At 41.3% G+C, this 26,951-nt stretch overlaps 1 protein-coding gene across 1 annotated transcript; it reads right to left on the minus strand.

Annotated features, from left to right (window-relative positions):
- Positions 1-3,533: 3,533 nt before the first annotated feature.
- Positions 3,534-25,657, minus strand: LOC310787301 (acidic amino acid decarboxylase GADL1-like). Its single transcript, XM_083648683.1, has 15 exons — positions 25,604-25,657; positions 17,724-17,917; positions 16,816-16,942; positions 16,168-16,258; positions 15,949-16,055; positions 15,593-15,708; positions 14,916-14,995; positions 14,710-14,764; positions 14,253-14,369; positions 14,102-14,166; positions 13,887-13,968; positions 9,659-9,858; positions 6,030-6,081; positions 5,778-5,867; positions 3,534-4,918 (listed from the first exon to the last, which is right to left on the minus strand). Exons 1-15 carry the CDS (start codon positions 25,632-25,634, stop codon positions 4,745-4,747), a joined length of 1,581 nt encoding a protein of 526 aa, XP_083504809.1. The 5' UTR covers positions 25,635-25,657; the 3' UTR covers positions 3,534-4,744.
- Positions 25,658-26,951: the final 1,294 nt, after the last annotated feature.

Here is a 26,951-nt window from a genome sequence, read left to right on the forward strand (position 1 = left end):
TCTCATGGGTCTGGCGTTGAGACTAGGGTTAGGGTAGGACAAACTTCCATGTTGAAAACGAGCCGTGTTATTGAGATACCCCCTAAAGTGCCATAAGGCTGAATGGCCACACCACTGCGCTGTGGGCTTCAAGGTATTCACATGGTCTCTCAACACCAAGTGTATCCTCAAGAAAGCACAGCAGCGACTGTACTTTCTGAGGCGCCTCAAGAAATTTGGCTTGAGCACCAAAGGCCTTGTGAATTTCTATCGCTGTACCATAGAAAGTGTTCTGACAGGGTGTATCACAGTGTGGTACGGCAACCTGACCGCCCAGGACTGCAGACGGCTGCAGAGGACTGTGAAGACAGCAGCTAAAATCATCGGCACAGAATTACCAAATCTCCATAACATCTTCACCACTCGCTGTAAGAAGAAAGCCGAGAAGATTATCAAAGACACCATACCCTGTTCTCACTCCTCCCTTCCAAAAAACGCTACCGGAGCATCAAATCACACACCACCCGTCTCAGTAACAGTTTTTTCCCTCAGGCAGTCAGGCTGCTGAACAGTTGACTTACACACACTGCAACGCACTGTCACTTTGTTGTGCACTATCAGGCCCGTATCTAGCTATGAGGTCACCAAGGTCCGGACCTCGGTAAGAATTTCAGGGAAAAAAAAGATTTTTTCCATTTTTTTCTTTTTCTTTTTACAAATGTAATTAAAAATATTTTGCAGTGCACTATGTTCCTTTCTTGTTTAAGAACGTTTCTGGAAATGAAAATGTAGCCTATTTAAATAGAATTATCAACAATAACAATCAAGGAAGTTACATGCTTGTAGGCTAGAGAAGAAGAAGCCCGCATGCACGCACATGTTGTGTTGAACCAACCAACAACCAATACGAATTGTTTAATCTGGCAATAAAGAAATGTGAACTTGACATGCTATTTTAATAGCCTACTCAAAAATGCACCTCCCACTATACAGCAAAGAGAGGAGTCAATGTTTCTTGATATATGCCATTCAGATCAGAATAATTAGTCTAGTCATTAAGTTTGCTGATAATATTTCTATCATGTTAAGTCTGTGTCATGTTAACTGGTGTATTCAGAGCAAATAGGGAGATATAGAGCATTATCATCATGCTATATATCTCCCTCTTTGCTCTGAATGAGTGAGAAAAGGAGAAAATACTGAATAATTACATCACAACAGTATCCTAATGTTAATTAAAAATGAGATATTCCTCTAAATATGGCAAACAAATGTAAAAAAAAAAACTCAATTTTTTTTCGGGCGCCGCCGAATCCGCCTCCCCTTGCCATGTCTGGACCTCCCCAATTTCGAAATCCTGGATACGGGCCTGTGCACTATTATTGTATTGTATTGTATTGTGGATCGTGTTATGTTTACACGTACTGTGTACAGACATGTTTGTATCCTGTGTACATAGTTATGTAGGTCTACACCCCTTTAATGTCGGTCCTTGTGTGTTTAAGGCTGAGGGTGCTCAGAGCACAAGGAATTTCATTGTATTTATACATTGTATTATACATATGACAAATAAACTAGTTGAACTTGAACTTGATTTGTACTTGTTGTTGTTGTTTTCTTTATTATGGTTCCTGCTGGTTGTTCTTTCGCTTCAGTTAAAATTTGACATTTTGGCAACAGCTGACTGCAGATTAGGGCACATTTGAGGATTCTCTCAGCAATTGAAAGTAATTCATACAAAGTTGATTTTGGAGGCATGAAGGTGTCTGGTTTCACCTTTTTTCCACTATTTTCTTTTCCATTCACGTTACTTTATAGTCAGTAGTTTAACAATAGTTGGATACATTGGACATAATTATAAGCCTACACATCACTGACCGCAAAAGGCTCGCTGTCTTGCAGGACAGCTCACACAATTCAATTCTCAATGGTATAGTACCACCACACCACACCACAGCACATGAACTCACCTGTAACTGCTCTGAGGGGTCTCAACTCCGTTCAGAATTACATGCAGAATATTCCAAATCCATCTGTCGCCTGTGATTTATTTAGAGGAAATGTGAAGTTGGACTAACAATAATCACTCATTACAGCTGAAGGACTTTCACAGTGGGACAAGAGGAACTCAGCCAAAATGAACACAAGATCTCTGCTCCATCCATCCTTCATCTCACTCCCGTGACTAATGCATGTGACCCCTCTTCCAGTCTGAACATCATCTAGACACACTGTGTCCAATTTTGGTCATCCATTAACTTTGTTACACTCTAAGCCCTTCACTTTAATGCATCAAAAGCTTGACTGACTCATCCAGACAGAGAGGATTACTTCCCCCCCCCCCCCCCCCGATTTTTTATCCCATTTTTATCCCCCATTAGTGCTAATTTAATTTCCTGGTTGCTACTCCACCCTCTGCCGATCTGGGGAGAGCCGAAACTGGCTCCATGCTTCCTCCGAGACATGGGCAGTTAGCCAGCCGCTTCTTTTCACCTGACAGGGGAAGCTTCACCGGTAGGACATAGCACGTGGGAGGTTCACGCTATTCCAACCAGTTCCCCTCCCTCCGAACAGGCGCCCTTAACGACCAGAGGAGGAACCACATTAGCAACCAGGATATTGCATGTTTTGGTGAAGGGGGTTCCTATATGAAGGAAACCCCCGGGAGGCACGGGGAGAACATGCAAACGCCACACAGAAAGGCCCTTTTGACGACCCCACCCGGGCGGTGGGCACTCGAGGACATGCGGACGGGCACGCATTCCTTCAGCGTTCACAGCGTCCCAGGTGGGAATCGAACCCAGGATCTTCGAGCTGTGAGGCGACAGCGCTTACCACTGCACCACCGTACCCCCAGACAGAGAGGATTACTGAGTTTAATGACGAGAGGATAAAGACACAAAGAGAGACACACGATGAGAGAGGGAGAAATAAATGACTTGCATTCTGTGCCAGTAAATTATGCTGTACAACAGCAGGATATTTTGTGTGTTTTTGTTTGTTTGTTTGTTTGCTGTGTGTGTGTGTGTGTGTGTGTGTGTGTGTGTGTGTGTGTGTGTGTGTGTGTGTGTGTGTGTGTGTGTGTGTGTGTGTGTGTGTGTGTGTGTGTGTGTGTGTGTGTGTGTATGTGTGTGTGTATGTGTGTGTGTGTGTGTGTGTGTGTGTGTACAGAGACTGGATACAGAGACTGCTTTGTTCGCAAGTGACTGTGTTAGAATTCAAAAGAAGACAAACAAAATCTCATCATCCAAGATGTCATTTCAGATTATTTTAGTGCAGATGCATAAAACACCATGTGGAGCAAAGATAAATCAAAGTGTATCTGTAAGCACTCTGTCATCTTTGTCTGTTTGTGGGATGTGCTATTTTTCTTTGAGCAATTCTGTAGGATTCTTTGAGGACATTTGGTCGTCAGAACTGTAGAAATACAAGAACACACACACACACACACACACACACACACACACACACACACACACACACACACACACGCATATATGACAGATTCAAATTAGGTAATAAATCCCAAATTCTCTCAATACTCAGTACTCCATTCTGTTTTTATTCAACAATCAATTATATTGCTAGTGACACATAAAATAAATTGATATTCACATAACCTCAGCAGTAAACTAACTCATGTGTGGATTTGATTAAAATATGGATATGGAACCACAACCAGTCAGTAAATTTGTGCTAAGTTATTCACAGTGCATGGATCTACAAAATCAATATCCAAGATGTACTTCACAGGAAAAAAGGAAATAAAGATGAGGTAATATAGCATCCAGAAAAGAAAATATTGCGTTTGATTAATTCAGCAGTTCATGAGTGTAACTTCGCGTTTACGATTCCATAAATTGTAAACCCTGAAGCATATAAATAGAAGGCATGTCCCATACAAATATTTCTACATATAAATATATCTTTCCAAATATATATAATAAAATATTATATATTATATTATATTCCTGAGGCAAATATTTAAGTGTGGGGGGGGGGGGGGGGGGGGCAACTGGCAACTGGGTTGTAATCCCAAAATACATTCTATCGTTTCTTGTATTTTTTTTATAAGACTAAAGTAGTTTTGAAACCTAAAGTTGGGTCCGGGGAGTCCAGCGGTGTGTGAGTGAGTCCCAGGAGGTCCCAAACACCCAAAATGTGGAATGCTTTGACTGTGTTATTTCATTTACTACAGTAGTAGATGTTAACAGCACATTGACAGAGAGAATGACATGTACAGGAAGATCTCTCTGGATCACCAATTACACCTGCCTTCCGTTATCTCAGTCAGCACCAGTAGTAGTGCAGATAGTCATTTCTGTCCTATATAACAAAAAAGATTTCAGAATGTGGTCTCTGCCTTATTGGAGGCCCCGATAAGAAAGAAAGAAAGAAAGAAAGAAAGAAAGAAAGAAAGAAAGAAAGAAAGAAAGAAAGAAAGAAAGAAAGAAAGAAAGAAAGAAAGAAAGAAAGAAAGAAAAGGAAAAAAAGTTTGGAGACCCCCATGTTCTGAAGAGGAGGTGGTTATCCTCTAGCCAGATCTCATTCAAGGACAATCTGGGGGCAAAAGAAACAAAAATAGGACACTAACAAATTGCAATCAGAGTGATCAGCATCCCCTCAGTGCAAAAACACTCTCTCTCTACCAACATCCCAACTTGGTACAATAGTCCACAAGTCCTTCCACTGCAGGATGGATGAACAGGGGGAGAAGAGAGGAGCTTCAATAGCAGACTGTTGGCCAGAAGCCTGCCTCAGTTCATCACAAGTCCTTTCCCAGGCGGTGGATCTCATCCAGCACAAAGTCCATGTCCTCCCTGCCGGCCTGGGGGCTGATGACGATCATTCTGAAGAAGTTGGCCTTGTCCGCGTGGGGCTGGTAGCCCACCATCATGCTGCCCACCTTCATCATGCGCTCTTTCACTGCTGGCCCCACCTGGAGGAGAGAGGGTCCGTTACAATGACGATGATGATGCTGCACACAGCGTGAGCGTATTGTGTAAATGCTCTGTTTCAAGCATTCTTCATTCTAAGGCCGCCCGTGGCCACACTGATTCTTAGGCCGATGCCGATACTGATATTAGGGAGTGAAAAATTTCCGATATCGATATATCGGCCGATATTCTTATATTATATACACATTATATTACACAATTTTTTTGCAATGATCCCTCAAATATCAAATGCTTGACAAAGATATGACTTGACATGACTTGAGATATGTAATGTAGGCAGGCTATTTTACAGCTTACCAATAAACTTTATTGTCCAAAATGACATAAATGCAATGAAACAGTAAACTTAATTGGGAATGTAATAATTATAAATAACTAGAAATACAAAAACACAAATAGAACAAATATAAAATGTAACTTGATTTAAGAAAAAATATCAAATATACACAACATGCTGTCTATAACTTAAAAAATACAAAAAAAATAATATCTGCAATATCGGCCGACACCGACACAGCCACATCGGCTATCGGCCAATATCGGCCAATAATATCGGTGGACCGATATACCGGTCGGGCTCTAGTATCGGTATCACTTTAAGGGTACTGATATCGGTACTGGTATCGTAATTTTTTAAAGGATACCTGTGCATGAAACCATGTTATAGTGTTATGTCCTGTTATAGTGTTATGTCCTGTTATAGTGTTATGTCCTGCCCATTGATTTACACAATTACTACATGATTCAAGCTTCTTGGTAGAACTGATGAGTGTTTTTTTATTTGATTGTTTAGTTAAAATGCTCCTTGTTAATGCTAACATGGCAGCATGTGTTACTTACAGTGTGGATCTTTTGCCAGAACTCAGGACTGTCTGGCATGCTCCTCAGACTCGGTGGAATGTACCAAAAGCAAACATTTGCATATTCAGGCTGTAGGACAAAAAGCAGAGTTTGAATGAATTAGTTTGCTTATTATTACATGTACATGTATTTACATATTTTTCTGACGAATAGTGGAATTAACCAAATAACATTAGTTTAAAATTAAGTGGTGTTGGTTGACATCAGGAATGCGAGTTTGCAAAATCTTACCTCCATCATAAGACTGAACCCCTCTCTTCTCTTGACCTCTTGTGCAAGATACCTACAAATAAAGCAAAAATGATTTTCAGAATAGTATCCAAATTAGAGTTAAGCACATCCTGTTCACGCTGTTGCAGTCACATATACTGTTCAGCTTTGGTAAGTGTTGATAATGATTGAATGATACTCAGAAATGTTTCAGAGTCCTCCATCCTCCGCATAGTCAAGCATTATCATGTTATTCACCAAACAACCAATAGAGTGCACTGTCTACCAGCAGTCAATGAAACAACACAGAATACTAAAGGAATGACTCTCTCTGTCTGTGTGTGCCTCTCTCTCAATTTAATTCAATTCAATTCAAAGTGGCATTATTGGCATAAGAAACATACATACATATACATTGACAAAGCAAGTGTAAAATGAAAACAAAAACAAAAATGTGCATACAGTACATGCGTACAGTTAAAGATATAGAGTTAAAGATATATAGCTAAAGTTAGCTTAAGAGTGTGCTTACAATTAAATTAGGAAGTGTGTAAACAGCTAGGCCTATGTAATATTGCAATCAGATAATATACATAAGTGTAGTTAAGTTAAGCATGGGCATACAATTGAAGATCTATAAAGTGTGTAAACAGCTGTACACGAGTAGGTAAGGATTGACTTAAAAGGTGCAAAGAGAAAAATTGTGCTTAATGGTTGTTGAGCAAAATATATACAAGTAAAGGTAATGAAAATGAATGAAAATATTTATACATTTATATATACAATTACGAGTAATTTGGTGCTTGTGTAAAAATGGATCTATACAAATACAAATAATTTGGGACTTGTGTAAACACTGCATTTTTTCTTATTAAAGGTATTTAAAGCTATACAGCAGGAGCAGGAGGCAGACCCAGGGCCTATCCTGCTCTAGGGTGGTTTATGTTCCGTTTAATGTCCTTTTCTTGTCACAACAGTTCACAAATCGTGCTGCTGTGTTTGCACATTGCGGTACTTCTTCCAGCAGATATGGCATTTTTTTTGTTGTTCATCATGTTTTCAAAGTCTTTTTGGATGTTTGTAATCTGTGGGAAGTATGTGTCTCTGATGTCTTGGTATAGACCTTATTCGATAACCCCCGACGGCGCCATATTGTTGACAAACCGCAGACGTAACGTAGTCTGGCCGAGCGTATAGCAACAGTTATGGCTTCGTCAAAGAGAATTGATGAAAAAATAAGTTTGGTCGGAGGTGCGGACCCCTATAAAAAAACTGACTTAGAGTAAATATAACTCATTATATTGCCAGGTATAACGTAGGCCTACCGGACATTTATATCTACCTTGTGAATACAGTATTGGCATACACGACTCAGGAGCTGAAGGCTTTCAAATCCCTTGAGTCCTATAACTATTTCATCTGTGGCAATTGGTCTGACATTTTTACTTTTGTGCCACCAAAGACATCATCATCATCAAACATTGTCGACAGCAAAGGTAAATAACCTTAACGTTGAATGTTTGTTTGATATCTGACGCTTGCTTGCATGAGCCCAATGTTTGCTACTAACGTTAGCCTCTAGTTTCTTTCCCTTTCCCTTCACGTTTGTGGACAGTAGCTAACACCCGGGCTTTTATTGCTGCTATTACTACAGCCGTGTATTATTACACAGCACACTATCGCTGTTGTGAAATAGCTCCTGACACAGTAAAAACGGCATTAAATAGGCTAGTAAGTAACGTTGGCTAGCGTCTTAACCTATGACAGCTGGCAGTCACTTTTAAACAGCGCGCTGCGGAATGTCAACAATATGGCGGCGGTGGGCGTGCCCGTACGTGAGTTACGTCAGTCGAATAAGGTCTATAGTTGGCAGGTAGTTAGGAAATGCAGCTCGGTTTCCACCTCCTTTTGTTTGCAGTCGGTGCACAGTCTGTCCTCTCTTGGGAGCCAGGTCTGCCTGTGGCGGCCTCTCTCGATGGTGAGGCTGTGCTCACTGAGTCTGTACTGAGTCTCTCTCTCTCTCTCTCTCTCTCTCTCTCTTTCTCTCTCTGTCATCCTGGGGTTCACCCTGAGGGGGCAGGTTTGTTTGGTGGCATTGAGGCCAATGCGGAAGTACCAAAAACTGCAGTTCCTTGAATGGCCACTTGAGGCTCCAAAAGCGAGTCGTTCCCCATTCACCCCCATGTTAATATGCCCGACTTTACAGTAAAAAAGGTTTTGGTCCCTATAGCTAATTTCACCAAACTGTACGGGGGGTGAATTTTCGCCCACCCAGTGATCACACAGCTTGCCGATCACAGACCAACACCTGGTCTCGCGTCGTCTCGTGCAAGTTGAGATGACAAGATGGCAGCGGCCAAAATCCCAAACTGGAGGCTTCAAAACGGGAGTCCACAAACCATGGATGATGGAACACTCACTCCACCCATCTCTTTTTATGGTTCACCCATAAAGGTGAACAGGGTCAGGAGCTTCAGTTCAGGGACTTTCCATCTAAAGGGCAGGCAAAATAGCTCAGTAGTCATGACCTGTGCACTGCGCCAAGTGCCATAAATAGTCCGACTTGGTTCGTGGTCTGTGTGGAATTACTGTGGCAACCATGGGAGTCACTACATAGAATGTTACATAGAATTCACTCCAGCCACTTCTTCAGTCTGCATGCCTTCAGTCGCAGTTACTATCAATAAATATAATTTTACTGTAAAGGACTACTGGGCATTTTATTTCTGTTTGAGTTACAGGGCGCTCTCTACTGTAAAAGTCATTGTCAAAGTTGTGTTTCCCTTAATTTCTCCAGCATGATGTAACGATTGCACTAAAATCACTGCTGAGCCAAATCTAAAAATCTGTATTAAATTATGGTAAATGGCCTGCATTTATATAGCGCTTTTACCCAAAGCGCTTTACAATCAGTAGGTACATTCACCCACACACACCGATGGCGGCAGGCTACCACGCAGGGTGCTGGCACACCATCAGGAGCAATTTCGGGTTCAGTATCTTGCCCAAGGACACTTCGACATGCAGACTGGAGGAAGCGGGAATCGAACCACCGACCTCTTTTATCCAAAGCGATTAGTGGACGAACCTCTCTACCTCCTGAGCTACAGCCGCCCCTTTTATAAATTATTGTTACTCTGTGATATTATCTTGAAATTATATATTTGGCAATAAAGACAATTAAATAGATACAGTCGGTCTGTGTGGGAACACCCACAAAATGTTACTACGGCTGGCGCGTGAGACTAGACGGAAGGGGGAAACCCCTCATATATCTCAATGGGCTGACTCACCAAAGGACGGTGCTCCGGCTCTACACTACAGGATTGGGGATTCTAGAGCAGGTACATAGATGTCTGTTCAGATGTGCATTTACTGCAGTGGTTGAATATCAGATCCTGTCTGCCTGGGCTGGGCTAGCAGCTAAATGCTAACTATGCTGAATGGGGAGAACGGGAGGATTTCCCCCATGCATGCTGACCCATTGACCCAGCGTCTATGAGACACTGCCTGAATGTTTGGTACAAAATGAATATGTTGTAAAGTTTACTCATGAAGTGAGCCTTTATGGCTCAATATCTTTCTCAATACTTCTGTTGGAGTGAATGGGGACAAATAGCACAATTGAATTCCCACGCTGTCAGACTGACCTGGCCATGGCGAGGGCTCTGTCCACCCTGCACTCCAGCTCCTTGGTGCCTAAGGCCTTCCACATGAGCCAGAACTTGAATGAGTCCGGCTTGCGGCTGCACTGGATGGACTTGTCCCCCGTGTCATAGCTCACGTCGTAGAACTTATCCTGCTGGAAGAGGTAGGAGGCCTGTGCCGAGTGGCAGCGCTGCAGAAGGCCCTGAGGAGCACAATGACAAGGAACATGTATCTGCTGCAGTCAGACTAAATGTTGAATACATTTCTGTATCAATGATAATCAGGAGAGACTTCTTTCACGTGATAATAGAGTACCTAAAACACACAAGTTAGCACTTCCTGCATGCTTCCCTCATCTCAAAGTCAATGGGTTTTTTCTATGTGGAGTTTAGGTTAGATAACAATGTAATTGAAGCAGTCGCACACATCCAAAGAATTTAAAGTAGGTGCAGGAACCAAAAAGCAGTACAATAAGAAAAAAGGGAAGGTCCGCACACTGAAGCTCCATTACCTTTTCACTAAGCCATCCAACAAGCGTGACGTTTTTCCTCAGACATAAAAACCCTTACAAGATGCCATGTTAAATACACCTGTGACCCGGTCACGTGATAGTCAAGAAAAAAGATCAGGCCAAAAGGCTGTCATACCTTAAAAATAGCTAGGTCTAGAGAGGAGCCTTTATATTTAAGGATGGATGACCCTAAGAAATATACAAAGGAGTCGATATCCACTAAACTCTCACTGTAAGAAACAAGCAACATTTTATATTTAAATGGGAGGCACAGGAGTCATGAATATGACCACATTAGTCCCCATAATTGCAGCAGCAGTAAAAAAAAAAAAAAAAAAAAAAATGTTAGAAGCAGATAGGCCTACTATTTTTACCTCACAGACTAATCCTTTTTTCATCACATCTCCAACTGGAAGAGGTATTTGGACAACATCTTTTTGATATGGACAGGCTCCAAAACTCAATTAATGCAATTCCATGAGTTTATGAATCTTCAGAACCAACATCTTAAATGTTCTATCTCTTCTATCTTTCTGATAGAAACTTACTTTTACATGGGGACTCATACCACCCGACACCTCTTAAAAAGAGCCTCCCCATCTCTCAATTCAATCGGATTAGACATATCTGCGGTTCTGATGAGGACTTTCACTTACAATCAACAGATCTGATGAAGCGTTTCAGAAGAAGGGGCTACAGGGAGCAGTGGATCACAGAAGCAGCTGCATGTTTTGCCAATACCTCACAATCAGAATGCCTGCAAAGGACAAGAACTAAACGACCTGAATACAGAATCACCTGTTGCATCCAATACTCATGTGTTGGACGTGACATTGAGAAGGTCATTAAAAAACACTGGTACATCTTAGACACAGACCCGGCATTAGAAGCCCATTTTAATGTCCCTCCTCATGTTGTCTATAAAAAACACCTGATCTTCGTAATATGCTGGTGAGATCGGACCTGCTCCCTCCATCCCCTCCTCTCATTTCCTCAGTCAAGTTTTACAGATGTGGGAATTGCCAACAATGTAATTTCACCTATAAAACTAAGACCTTCAACATCCACACTCAGGAAAAAGGTTTAAGATCAAGGGAATTATAACATGTAAAACACAAAATGTCATTTACATGTTGCAATGTCCCTATGGGCTTGCCTATGTGGGGAAAACAACAAGAGCCCTCAAAACCCGTATCCCGAGCATAGGTCTGGCATCCGTAATCATGAATCCTGTAGCCGTATACCACTAAGGCTCGTCATAACGTTTCCACTCTCAGATACATTGGTATTGAGAATGTTCACTGCCCGGGAGGGGAGGCGACCTTGACTCTTTACTCCTGAGGAGAGAACTGTTCTGGATCTACACACTGGATACCCTCACCCCTAGAGGCTTAAATGAGGATTTTAGCATTAAACCCTTTCTCTAATATACTAGACTTTGTATTTGATCCTGTTGAGTTTTGACCTGTTCTATTGTTTTATACATGTCAAATTCTGCCCTAGTCTATTTTGTACTGCTATGGGGACTAATGTGGTCCTATTCATGACTCCTGTGCTGTCCACTTAAATATGAAATGTTGCTTGTTTCTTACAGTGAGAGTTTAGTGGATATCTTTTGGCCTGATCTTTTTTCTTGTATTCTCTAGGGGTCTGATCTATATTTATTTTGACTGTGTATATATATCTGATGGTTGTGTAAACATATGTGTCTACTATTTGTCTGTAGTTATGCATCTGCGGGTTTTATGTATCCTTTCTGGAGTTGTGTGACTATCACGTGATCGGGTCACAGGTGTATTTAACATGGGATCTTGTAAGGGTTTTTATGTCTGAGGAAGAGCAGTCGCTCGAAACGTCACACTTGTTTGGATGGCTTAATATAAAGGTAATGGAGCTTCAGTGTTTTTCCCTTTTTTCTTATTCTTCGAGTTTGGTTAGATGCCTTAAATAAGTTCTGTGGTTAAAAAAAGGTTTATGAAACTGCAATCTTTGTGTTCACCAAGATAATTTTCACAAATGGACACCACTTTTATGATTTTTGAAGCCTTTCTGAAAACCGTGATTTTTATAAAATTGCATTTGCACTTCATAAATAATGAAAGTGGCATTCACTTTGTGAAGATTATCTTGCTGAACAAATCACAGTTTCATAAAATTGTATTAACCACAGACCTTATATCAGGCATCTAACCAAAATCCCCATACAAAAATCCCATTGACTTCCAGACAAGGGGAACTAGCGCCATGTTAACTTCTGGGTTGGCCTACAAAAAGACATCATCCCTGTGGTACTCCATTCATGCCACGATGATGCAATATGTGCAAGGTACAAGAACACCCTCAAGGGTATTTGAGCTTTTATACAAGGTGTGTCTACTGTGTGAAAAGTTTTAAGACCAAAACCCTGGAACAAGATCACAAATTAGCACCCTGGTTACTGGTTAGTGGGCCAGACAGAAGCCAGTAAAGCCGGGGTAGTAGCGCTTTGTGGGAATTATCAGGTCTAAATATTTGACATGAGACACGAGGGCGAGAAGAAACGAGACGGTTCCAACAGCCAGCCAAATTAGTGTAGAATATTAAAACATTAGAAATCCCCAAATTAATTTGTACTGGATTCAATGGTCCCAGTGTTGTGCCGTCTGAATAAGGTTTATTTATTTATTTATTTTATTTAACCTTTATTTAGACAGGCAAGTCAGTAAGAACAAATTATTATTTACACAGACGGCCTGTGATTCACCGCTCAGCTCCATCCAATAAATCAATATATATACAGTCGTTGATGCTAGAATAGTTTCTTCTTCTGGTCTGCAGTGCTGTGAGATATTTTGTCATCTGCATTCCTGAATATGCAAATATCCCAAAATGCTTTGGCTACATTCCATCACGCCGGTGTCACTGTTTAAATACTTGAAGCTGCAGGAGCAAAATCAGCTGAAGGTAATGGGATGACATGTAGCGTACATTTAACAGTACATAGCATAGCAGAATAGCATACAGTACAGCAGGTGTACAGCTGTCTTCTGTCCCTCACACTCCATTCTGGCTTCCTGACAAATCTCTCTCTCTTTCTCTCTCTCTCTCTCTCTCACTCACTCTCCCTCTCTCTCTCTCTCTCTCTCTCTCTTCTCTCTCTCTCTCTCTCTCTCTCTGTCTCTCTCTCTCCCTCCCTCCCCCTTTCTGACTGGCCAAACTGCTGAGTCAGCTCACATTTAGTCTGGCAACATGAGTCCGGGCCAGCAGGGAGTCTGCACTCTGCACTCTGCCATTCAGATCTGACTCCTGCCCAGAATGAGCGGGAGCATCTGGCTGTAATGAAAGGTAGCGCTAAGACCAACCCTGCGGTCTTTCTTACTGCTTAATGCTACTGGTCACATTCATTCTCCCCTAATTCCATTTATTTTCATCTGATCAATCATTTCTGTTTGTTAACTGTGAAGTACGCAGGTACAAATTACTTCTTATTAAATTTATTTACCTTTAAACTCTAAGCAGCTCATTTTTCGCTTTGTCATCTGATCAATCATAAACAACCTGAAAAGGGGAAATCCTTCTTTGGCTGAACTGTTCACCACGCTGCGTACTCAGCCTGTGATGGGGATGGTGAGTAGGCACTGTTTCGTGCTGAACGAGCTGAACAGTTTGAGAAGCACTTAGCATGGAGGGTGCTTATCTGGAGCAGCGCAGGATCAGATAGTGAAGTGTGCTTATCTTACCGTTTTGTCCCTGACAAGGAAAGCACAGCACTGCAGACAGGCCATCAGCATCTTGTGGGGGTTCCAAGCCACAGAGTTGGCCCTGATCAGACACACGCAACACAGCAGAGAGGGCAGCATCAGTGTTGAGATCTCACTTTTCACATGACTACTTATCTATGTGACAGACAGCACTACAAGAACTAAGTCATACAGCAAACTGTTGTCTTTAATACCTGTGGATGCCCTTTAACAGCTGTTTATGCTTCCTGGACATTAGAGCAGCTCCTCCCCAACATGCCTGAGGGAGGGAGGGAGGGATGGATGGATGAATGGATGAATGAATGGATGAATGAATGAATGAAATATGCTAATCCATCCACTCACGTCCACATGCAGCCATAGGTTGTGTCTCTCACAGATGTCTGCAATTTCCTCTATGGGGTCGAAGGCTCCCAATACTGTGGTCCCAGCTGTGGCATTTACCATGAAGGGCACTGCACCCTGAGGACACACACACACACACACACACACACACACACACACACACACACACACACACACACACACACACACACACACACACACACACACACACACACACACACACACACACACACACACACACACACACACACACACACACACAAACACACATCAAGGGACTATTGCAAATGCTAAACATTCAGTTAGTGTGTTATATTAGTATATTTAATATAACACTTATAATATAATTAATTATATATATAATTATTATTATATTATATATGTGTGTGTATTATAGTTCACCACATTGCTTTTTTCAACTTTGAAATGTAGGCAACATTTGTATTCTCATCCTCACCTCACTTTGAGCAGCCATTATTTGCTCCTCCAGCACCGTGGGAATCATCTTCCCTCTGACAAACAACAAAGAAATGTATGATTCAGTGGGTGAGAGGATGAATGAACCAGTCACTCCATCTGTGGAGAATTTAATCTGTTTCCAGTGAAGCAAGGCCGAATATAGAAAGTATGTTGTTGTAAACATAGCTCTAGAAAGTAGTTTACCTCTTGTCAGATGGTATCACGTAAACATTCTTAGTGCCGATGCCCAGAAACGCTGCTGCTTTGGAGACAGAGTAGTGGCACTGAAAGAGAGCAGACAACAACAATATACAATATTTTATTTACACTTATCGAGGTTATATACAATACTCTAGGTCTTTTTCTTTGGTTGACGTTATTTATTTGAAAGTGTAAATGAAAAGACATGATTATATCCACTGGTCTTGTTTGCCAAATGAAGGTCGACATAGACGAGTCATACAGTATCAACAAAGTGACCCAAACTTAATACAAAATGAATATTAATGTTTTTCAATCAGCAACAAAATCCACATCATCATCATCAAACTAGCCTCCTATACACTTTAATTTGAAATAATCAGCGCCAGGGTAAAGGCCTTGACAGGTTTAACCAAATTATTAATACCACTATTGATAGTATTGATAGTAATACACCTATTTGACATTTTATGCCCCCCAAAAATGACAGAAAATCTTTAGTGGGAACTTTTGAACAATCCCACCCCTCCACCCTTTCATCAGATAAAACTGACTTTCTCTCTAATGTTTGAATGATCCTGAGCATTGTCCCGCCCCAATATCCTGTTTGAACAGGAACTACATCACATAGGAAGTGCCGTTTCTGACTCAAGGTTTGGTAAGTTCCTATAAACTCCTACCTCCTTTGATGTGAACATGACCAGCCGTGGGACGGCAGAGAGGCCAAGCTCTTTCACGTCTGGGCAGTGGTGAAACCTGGCTATGTTCATGGCATACATATTGGACATTGAGCCACCTGGAGGAAAAACAGCACACAAGGTGACTTTCATTTGAGTGTTACGAGCAAAGGCATATTATTCTAGTAGATAAGATGGCATGAGCGGATGAGTTATTTCATTGATTTGAAAAAGACCATGGTTGTGACACATTTTCAGGAAACTAATGGATTAGGTAACAATAAAGAAAAGTGATTGTGAAATTATATTGTCTTAGGAGTCACAAATGTAAAATGCGGGTTATGATGAGATGACAGTACCTGGGTTGAAGAGTCCATCTCCTTCCTCCCAGCCGATCATCTCTATCATCTTCGCCAGCACAGCCTCCTCAATCAGGGTGAAGACTGGAGCCACCTCATATGTGTACCTGACAAAAAACAACATATTCATGGTTTCTAACTTCCATTAAATACATATAGAATCCTACTGGATCCCTTGACTAAAACATGTACAGCTGATTACAATGAGCTGTGACTCACAGACTGGGTTTGAGGGCCTCTATGATGAAGCTTCCCACCATGGAGTAGGGCTCCATCCCTGCATACAGCTGGTTGAAGAAACGAGGATGGGCTGCACAAGTAACACAAACAAACAGATAATGCTCACAATCTGATGAATGGGTCATTTTATGCAAGTGTAAATCATTTCCTGTCTTTGTAGAAGAGCTGACAACAGTGTAAAATATCAAGACCTTTCGTAATCACTCAATGCATTCTCATAGGGATAGCTATGGATCAATAAAATGGATCAATAAAACAAAACATGTTTCACTGAGGTTACGTTCTCTGACCCCTAAAACCACGTAGCTGCCCCCTCCATCTATTTCTGCAGGACATGACTTGATCCTGGAGAGCAGGAGTCTGCCAGGTCTGCGGAGTTATTCTGGTGTTGGGGAGGGTGAATGGGGCAGGATGGGGGTCGCAAGGGTCACTGCCCAAAAACCTCTCACATACAGTAGCTAGCATGGGACTGAGACAGTTTCTCTGTTGCCATTTCACTACTACATCTCTCTCCCTTTCTTCTAGTTGTCATTTCACATTTTTAAGATCCATTTTTGCATGGATAACATTCCAGTATGAATGCTATCTCTTCATCTACTGAAGTTCTATTAGTTCTACTGGTCGTACTGGTCTTGACGCTGTATCTGATGGCATCTCTGCAGCGCTGCAGGATCTTGGACTGCGCCTCGCCTCCATCTCCCAGCTCCAGGTCCAGCAGCTCCTTCAGCTGCTCTGGGGAACGCCACTCACACACCTGGTCAGGATGAAACGAGATCTCACAGTCAAGGATCAACAGCTATTACCACTACTACCGATGTACTGTATGTTGATTTACTTTGATCGTGTTGTTGTTAACAGTATAACAAAATCACCCCACATCCTTACCAACTGGAGACACGCCACCATTGTGAATAATCTGTTCTTAATTGTAACTCTTGCTTGAATAGACCTTATTCGACTGACGTAACTCACGTATGGGCACGCCCACCGCCGCCATGTTGTTGACATGGCGCTGCAGTGCTCAAGTGACAGCCTATGTAAGAGCAGCGTTTATAGGAAGCTAGCCACCGCTAGCGTTACCTGTATCGTTCCTGTTGTGTTCGGATGGTGACCTGCGTTATACATGGCTCTAGTAATGACAGCAAATGTCCCCGTGGTTTGTTTCTATCCCTACCGTCTACAGACGTGAAGGGAGCGAGACTGAGGATATGTCAGCACAGGAGATGTGTGGATAGTTAGGAGAGACAGGTGAAGCTTTCTGACAGCTCCTCACAGCAAAGTCTGTTCACCTCCTTTTTTCTTTTGTTTATTATTACAGGCATTAACGGCAGCATACAAACTGGGGTTTTTATTGCTGTCATCAACATCGCTATTTTGTAATGGAACAGAAACGACAATAAGGCTGTTACTAGTTGTCAGCTGCAGCAGCGCTGTGCGTGCAGGACGGTATGTCAACAATATGGTGCCGTCCAGGGTTAGCGAATAAGGTCTATACAATCTAAAGAAAGAAAGGTAAATGAGTACATTTTCAATACCTTTTCTCTGACATCGGTGGCCTTCCTCACTGCATCCTCCATGATGATGGCCATGGATTGCTGGATGAAGCTCTCTGCTGCATGCAGGTCCACAGCGGGGCCGTTCAGGGAAATCCCGTCTATCAAAACCGGAGAACTCTTTACTGGAGGCTCTGGATCCACCACAGGACCCTGGCTCTCACTGGAGCTCTCCTCTGCAAGGGCAAGAAATCCAGGACTGAGCACTTTGATGCATATGTCAATAACTTAATGAGTGAATACCTGGAGTGAGAGCTGTCTGGCTCCCATCAAAGACCTATACATAGATGGTCATCCTTTGATCTACTGAAAGGGAAGTTTGAGTTGCCCGGTACGGACTGGCTCAGATTCCTGCAAATCAGAAATTATGTTCGTTCCAAGATTCAAACCTTTGAAGCGCTCCCAAATGAACATGCTTTTTTCGATGTTTTGCTAGGCCCTCCTCACTCCAAACACCTCTAGATGTGTGTTTGATGACTGCACCATGAGCTGAGAGGATTAGAGAAGCATGGCAAGATGAACTTGGATGGATGGACGGAGACTTCGGTTCCTGAGGACCGACTCACTTAAGAAATTCTCTGTTGGGACCCATTTCTGGCCTACCTCGTTGAGGTTGGGGGTGACGGGTGATTTGCCGGACTGGTTTCTCATGGACCCCCTGTGCGGGATTCCGGGCACAATACCGCTTGTTTTTTTCCTCCCTCTTGTAATTTTTTTCCCCTTTTGTTTCCCGTGTCTGAGCCTGTTTGTTTGTCTTGTTCATATGTTGTTCAAAAAGTTGAAAATAATAAAAAAAAAATAATAATAATTTAATGAGTGAGTCCTTCCTAGATTGAGTGATGTCTCATCAATAATAATAAGAATATTGTATTCTCCTAAACAGGCTTCCAGTTCCAGACTGGTTATCGCCCATTCTTGCTTCGGGCAAGAATGCTTCAATTGCAGAAGAATACAGTATGTACAATAGCTTGGCCACTCCTGATGGGGAAATGTGATGGTGCTGATGGTGACACAAACATCTGAAACTCTTGGTCTTTGTGTCATATTTTGCAATATCATACGAGAGGGAGTGTTGATATAGCCTACTGCAACTACAACTACAACTAACAGCACAACCCTCGAGTGTGACAACAGTTGTATAAACACTACCAAGTAATAATAGTATTTTTCCAAGTAATTCGAGACAACAGATGATTTGCGTCTGTTATTTGTCTCCACCAACAAGTTACCACAGGATTGCACTACCAAGTTCTGCCAAGCAACAGTAGGCCCAGGGGCGGTTTTAGGATGACACCTTTGGGTGGGCTCAGCCCCAAACCGCAGCCCCCCGGGAGATTTTTTTTTACATTTTAAAGTAAAAATGTATCAATCTGGTGCACGTTGAGATCAAAATGAAGAGACTAGATCTATGAAGAAACTTAATCAATTTATCAGATTCACTCTTCTTCTTCTTCTTCTTCTTCTTCTTCTTCTTCTTCTTCTTCTTCTTCTTCTTCTTCTTCTTCTTCTTCTTCATCTTCTTCTTCTTCTTCTTCTTCTTCTTCTTCTGTGTGTGTGTACTTCTAGCAGATACAGCTTCTTCTCACAGTTCCTCTGTTCTCCACCTCCACACAAAATCAATAAAACAATAATCTAAGAGTGACTTGAGGTTAATGAGGTACCAAAGAAGTTAAAGGAATTAACTTTATAAACTGTATGGCAACCATGAATAAAGCTAACCTTCACACATAGCAAGCAACACTCCAACAGGCATATCAGTGGCTATTCTAAACATTGGCTACGATTTAACACATTACCAAAATGGCTGGCCACTTAGCATTATGCTAGTGTGCATTTGCATATCAACAGACCCATTAACAAACAGCTTAGCACTAGTAGCCTAGTTTGACTAATGACTGATATAGCTATTTCTGATCATTTCTGTGTATTTCTGAAGCACGTCTGCCTGTAACCACAGGGACAAACAAGAGTGCCAGTGCCAGGCAATCATGTAGACTGCATTTAAAGAGACACGGGGGCTTGTTTGACAGGAAAGACAAAATGTCTGAGAGGAAATAAGAGAAAAGAAAACTTGTTTGACAGGAAAGAAAACAACCACACACAAAACGCACGCACGTGCGCGCACACACACACACACACACACACACACACACACACACACACACACACACACACACACACACACACACACACACACACACACACACACACACACACACACACACACACACACACACACACACACACACACACTATCCCTACTCTGCTTGGCATCACTCATTCTCAGCAGCTTAGATTCTGCATGAGGCCAGGCCTGACCTTAATTAGGAATAACATCACTGTTAGGGGGCTTGCACATCTACCTTGTTTGGTCCGGACTTTCCATTTTGATACAAAACCACCCTCCAATCCAACCTCTCGCAAACAGCCGAATCTTGGTCCGATGAAGAGAGGTGGATGTCTCTGTCCGGATCAAACTGGACCATGGTTCGGTTCATTTGTAGCGTGAAAATATTTTTTGGATGGTTTGGATTTTCTGACCAATTACAGGAGGTTCCAGCAGGCTATCAGAGGAAAAAGGAGCCACGGTAGTACAAGGAGGAGAGTTTTCAATTGAAATGTGCTCTACTGTACATTTGGTCGGAAAGAAAAATCAGACGATGCTATAAAGTCAACTGAGGGGGGGACCATATAAATGATAACACTTTCAAGGTATTTTCAGAGAGTACACTCATACTCTCTTAACTTCAACACCCGGGTGTGATTTGTTTTTATTGAGGAGAGTGAGCCTACACTGCACAAGCATGTGAAACATCAAATTGCCTCCTGGTCCCTGAATAAATAAAAATGCTATTGCAATTGCTAAATTTGCACTGGAAATTATCCAAAATGCCCCGAAACATTTTAATTTTCCCTGTTACTGTGATGTTTTCTATGACTTATCATAACAATATCGCCCAAAAAGTTTAGTTTCTGTTTTAGCCTCTGCTCCATGCCTGATAGAGATAATGTTGTTCTTAATGGCTGTCACTGACACTTTTGTCACATTCCAGAAGCAGTGCACCTTATGCTGTAACAGTTCAGTTCTTTGCTATGGCAGCCAGCTGGCAGCTGAAAGGGTTTTGTGTGGGAGTATCACCTGAAGATTCCTGCCACTGTTAAGTTTCTGTGTTGTCTTTGTTTAATCTGCCAAGGACCTGTCATGGCCCAGATGCCAATTAAATATCACTGCATCTTTGTCACTTTTTATTTGTTCTTACGTGAGAACAGACAAAAGAGCTTCCTCCCTTTGACATGATTCAATGCAACAATGCAACACTGTTTCATACAAACCCCATAGGCAGCATGCTGTTAGATGATGCTGTAGATCACTGCTTCTCAACCTTTTTGAGCCGTGACCCCAAAACATCACAGTTGAGGAAATGCAAATGCATTCAACACACACACAACTGCCGGAGTGACATCACTTCCAGGTGACCTCTTAGGTCACTACTGTACATCTTAAATGACTACAGCACAACTACCTGATGACATCACAGTCAAGCAACTGCCTGACATAATTTCCAGTTGAGTGACAACATGATAGTTGAGTGACAACTTTGTGTGTTTGAAAATTTTGTACAGTTTCAAGTAAAAATGGATCAAACTGGCGCACTTTGAGATCAAAATGAAGAGACTAGATCTATGAAGAACTACACACATCAATATCTTCTTTACCGTTCTGTGGTTTTACAGCGATGAAAAAATAATTGTTTCCCTATATATACTATATATATTCTGCATACAGGTTACTATATGGTAGAATTATGCTTGCATAAATAATTCCAAAATCACTTCAGGGGAGTTTCAAGTAAAGTAACATTTTGCTTTGTAGGCAAAACAAAAGTAAAATTAAATCAAAAGGGAACTTCCTAACTTATTGGCTGGAATAATATTCTGACAAGATAATAATATACTGTAAGCACTAAAGCAGGAGTTTGCAGTCAACTAGTTGAAATTAATATGTGGCAGTATTTGTGGGGGTCAAAATCTATGTAGGGTGTACCACCACAAATAGATCAGTGTATGGGAAACACTGACTATTACGATTCTGAAGGGCTTAATTTCATTCAGATAACAAGGGACCTGTTTGAAAATATGTTTGTCACTTATGCCCATATGTTTCTCAAAAAACATTGCATCCATTTACACCCGCTTTACTGCGAGCTAGCATGACATGGCTGGCTGGTGCCATGGTAGCCTACCTACCTTCCTCCAGTCCACCTGTTTGTCTGGCAGGCACAGCGACAAGTTCTTTTGTTTAGCCTACGAAACAACGTTATGCGCTAATTTGCATATCAATATGCGCTAATTAAGTAACTACTAACGACTCTGACTGCTCAATGCTCACCTCACAGTTTCATTGATCATGAGTGGGGAGAAAGATTGTGTGGACTGTGGAGGACCACTTCGCTGCTGTACTGTGTGTGTGACCTGTGTGAAGTGATGTGGGATTAGGCAGATAGATGGAGGAGGGAGCGCCTGCGCAGCCGCGGTTCTAGAAACTTTTCGGGTGGGCCGCTGAACCCCCCTAAATTTTTGTCTCAGCCCACCCTAAGAACATAGAGAGGGGGGGGGGGGGCACGCATACAGCGCATTGAGTGTAGTCAGAAACTGCTACTAATGACCACCATGGATTTGGAGAGGGGGGAAAAAAAAAAATGCCTCTATTTTTTTGGGTGGGCTGAGACTATTTTTGGGTGGGCTAAAGCCCACCCAAAAAAGGCCTAGAACCGCCCCTGAGTAGGCCTAAACAGTTTCCAGAGCTAGCTACTTTTTTTTTGTTACTTTAGCATAGATGATTTCAACTTTCTTCCCAATTTTCCGCCTCGGGTGACCGTTCATAATTACTGTCAAATGTATCCATATTGCTGTCGCTAATAGGTGCCAATGAAGTTAGATTTGTGTGTACTCTTCGGCTGTGTAATCAAATCACAGCCATGATGATATAGCTAGTACAACAGCACTCCCTCTCCTGTGATATTGCTTAAAAACAATTAAATATAGATGATTAAATGATGCTCCCATAGATAATAATGACTGAAGTCTGACTGACTGTGTTTAATTTGAACTGACAACTCCAAAGAGAAGTCAATATGATAATACTATAATATAGGACCAATAGCCTGCTGTGAGTTTATGACTTGGTATTTTATCTATGGTATTGTATCACTGTATGATCCTATTATATTCCTATACTTGCTGTATTCTTTAGTGAATCTATTGTTCACTTAATCATACCTTATGTTTTTTTTTACCCTCTGTGGTGTCACTATAATATTCCTGTAGGGAGTAACAGCTTTGTGATATTTGTATAATCTCTCTCTAAAATGCATTATAGGATTAGCGGTACGGTACTAGGCCTATAGCTAGTATTGCCCATGGATCTCAACCAAACTGCATCAGAAAATGGTTTGATAGTTTTTGTTGCACTTGCAGTGATCTGTATTACTATGCTGGCTTGCCTGAGCAGTATTAGAGCAGCTGTGCATGTGCAAAGATTTATGACTCACATTTAGTTTAAAGTACAGCCACAAGCAGTGATCTCTGGCTTCAGCTAAGTTGTTTTGTTGGATGGATTGATTTAGTTTAATTGTCATTGTGATTCCAGTTCAGTACGTGGGGTGGTGGTGAACAGCTATGGAGTCATTTTCATGTATTTTCCCTGTAATATTTAACCTTATGGTTAAAAAAGGACATGTGTTTATTGTCTCCCACTGGTCAGAGACCCAAGGACGAGACATTGGTCTCGGTCTGTCTGTCCATCTGTCCGTTCATCCGTCCGTCCGTCCGTCCGTCACACTGTAATAATGTCCCAATGTAGTCCCAGAACAACCACATTTGGCAGGTGGGTTCCTATGGTTCCTAGGTTTAAATGAGGAGATGGACATTCGCCCCTTCTTATAAAACAGATGTGTGATTAATGTGCATTATCAGATGTCTATTCCAGTGTGCTCCTTTGTATAGTGTGGTATATATAAAAAAAGTGTTGTAGTTTGTGTCTATATATATATGCATTGCTGGTTAACGATTAATTGTTATGTATTATTATGTATTATTATGTATATATGGCTTGTTGCTTAACACTGTTGTTCTTGCACCTTTACATAGGTTGAGTCGCCTAATTACACCACAAGAAACGTACTGCTGTATTGATTTTTTCTTCACTCATGTGATGACAGATATACTTGACTATACTGTTGATTTTCTCCTTGTATGACATATGGAGTCTAGGATCTTCACTCCTTTGACTGATTGTTATTAGACACAGCTGCGTTGTTCAATCATGTGACCTCTGTTTCATCAGGTGATTACTGTATTTAAGATGGCGTCTCACCTTTGTTCAAACTGTCTGACGAAGAGCTGCTTTGGCTCGAAACGTTATCACTTGGTGCAATAAAGCATTCAAAAAAGGAGTCCTGCTAGTGTGCGAGCGTTTTTTGCATTTATTTCACTGTTACACTGTTTCCGTCTCAGCACCTACCCGAAGTCTCGGTCCATGGATGTGCATGTTTTCATCTATTTCATTCCTATGGCCCCCCCACTATTCAGGCAAGGCTAGACCCCCATGTGTCGACCAGATGGTGGCGCTATAGCAACTTTACCTTTTGGCCTATAACTTCTGAACCGTATGGGCCACAATCAAAATTCCACTTTCCCTGGATTCATTGGTTCATTCTGCATCCATCCATATAGGCACCAAACCATAACACACAGCATGTGTGGACTGTCCTGCACAAAACTAATTGAGCAGTGGGGCCTATTTCACCTATTTCATAATTCAGGAACACATCGCTCTATTGTAAATATATATAATAAATATTGCATAGGTGTGCATGTATGTAGCCTACTCTGAGCTACTACTGTATATTATACAATATGCAGTAGTAGCTCTATATAAAAAATATATATACAATTTTCATTTTGCCTATAGGGGGCACTACAGCAACATTTTAAATCCCAAAACTGTGGCCTGACCTGTCCCATTTTTATAATCTCCTCCAACACGTCCACGTACAGGCCCCACCCATTTTTGTCTACAAGATTTTCCACCATTTTGAATTTTGTCCAAAACTGTTTTTCGCTACTTCTCCCACAAATTGTCCAATCTTCACCAAACCACAACACACAGCATGTGTGGACTGCACTGCACAAAAAAAGTCCCATTGCAGTTTTTTGAGAATCCACACCATTTTAAGGTTAATTGATTTCCAAGGTTTACTCAACTGTCCAGCCTTAGGAACGTATACTGTCCTATGCCTATGGTAACCAAACGTCATGTGTGCAAGTACTGTATGTACTCTGAGCTACTACTAGGCTGCTACTACTATTATATTGTTGTTGTTGTTGTTGTTGTTGTTGTTGTTGTTGTTATTATTATTATTATTATTTCGCCTATAGGCGCGCTATAGCAACATTTCAGAAGTTAAATTCAAATTCAAATTTTAAAAGGCTATATAACTCAGTGAGTGTAGATCATAGGAACCAAATTATTTGATTGCTGATTTCATTAAGCCAAGTTGCATCTATGCATAAAGGCCACTCCCATTTCCACCCACAAGCTTTCCCACCATGTTGAATTTTGTCCAAACACCCCCACACACAAAATGTATCTTTACTGACCAAAGGAACTACATCACCAGGTAATATTTTCCCAAAAGTAATTTCCCCGTATAGGCCTGACAAGTTACAATATGTAATTTTACATAATATTTCAATTCAAACTTATACAGTAGGATAGTAGGTCATAAATTACTCCATTCTTTCATAAAGCGTTCTATGGTGACATGCCACAGAACATGTTACAGAACATGCCAGCCTACCTTTTGAGTGTCTGTCCGTGGTTGGTGCCATGTCTTTATCTTTGATGCTGCAGTACTGTCAGTTGAGCGTGGTGTACAGTGGCAGTGAGGTGCCAAGTATTTATACACACAGGAGGACGGCCCTCCTCATGACTCAGATGGCACCGTGCACATGCAGCGCGTCCTGGAATTTCCTGGTAGAAGCAACAGTTGCCATGCAAATCTGAGCAAAGACACTTGATAACAGCTTGTTGCACTTCGACTTGTTTGAATTACATAGCCTACATCAATGAAAAAGTATTTCATTATAAAGACATCGATAAAGTCAAGAAGTAGTGGACTAGGCTACTTTCAGTTTCTTTGTCTATGTCAGGATCGACGTAGAGGTTATTTCCATATTTTCGCAATCATACTCTGCCACAAAATGATGCAGGGACAGAGTTGGGTAACTTGGGTCCAGTGAATTTCCATCAGCTGATTGAAGGTGAAACATGCTCTTTCCAAATTTTCCAGCTGTCAGTCATGTTTTATTTATTTTCCACAAAGTTCAAATGGAATAGCCTAGGCACTGTTGATATATTATGGGTGGTGGTGGCCCCATAAAATTTGACATTTTCATTTTTTTTATATAGCCTATAGCTATATATTTCCATAAATTAGAAACATAACTTTTTGAACGACTGAGATAGCTCCCTCAGATCAAAAGTTATGAGTAGCCTATTTAATCAATTTTGAGGGTGTCTAAAACAAAAACGTGAGAAAAACATTTTGTGGCATTCCACCAAAACAATAAAATGAATACTTCCGCTTTTGTTTTATGAAAATAATTATTCACCATGTAGGAGATGAAAGTAATCAAAATCAAAAAAATGCCTATAGCTGCAAAACTCATTTTGGACCTACTTTGGCTCATTGCCAACAATGTAGTAACGTGAAGGGTTCTCCCATGCCAGACCACCACACATTATGTGAAAAATATATGGCTTATAGGCCCACATCCTCCTTATTATAGCCTATAAAAGGGAGCAAGTGGGCTTTGTCTGTCTGTTTCCATTTTTGTCCCACTGATGATGTCACAATGTCTATGACATCATTACTGATGTCATCAGTGACATCATTATTGTCCAAAATCATCTTATGACATCTTGTGACAACTTGTGTTGAAATAGGTGACAGATGTGCTGTGTTTGGAAAACACCAATTTATGATATCCAGGGTTGCATCTCTAATCAATTATTATGACAAATATTTATTGAAGAGATCTGAGGCACTCGAGAAGGTATATATTAAAAAGCCTTTATTCTTAGTTGGCTATCATTTACAGAAAGTTAAAAACATTGCCTACGCGTTTCAGCCTCACGGCCTTCAT

Source organism: Poromitra crassiceps, assembly GCF_964638095.1.
Source record: "Poromitra crassiceps genome assembly, chromosome: 1".
Lineage (NCBI taxonomy): Eukaryota > Metazoa > Chordata > Actinopteri > Beryciformes > Melamphaidae > Poromitra > Poromitra crassiceps.

Excerpts from the sequence above, each read along its gene's own strand:
- LOC310787301 (XM_083648683.1), bottom strand. The coding sequence starts at position 25,634 with ATGGCACCAACCACGGACAGACACTCAAAAG. Across the intron at positions 14,765-14,915 it reads GTGATACCATCTGACAAGAG|AGGGAAGATGATTCCCACGG; the intron begins GTAAACTACTTT and ends GTTGTTTGTCAG. Across the intron at positions 14,370-14,709 it reads TAATGGCTGCTCAAAGTGAG|GGTGCAGTGCCCTTCATGGT; the intron begins GTGAGGATGAGA and ends GTGTGTCCTCAG.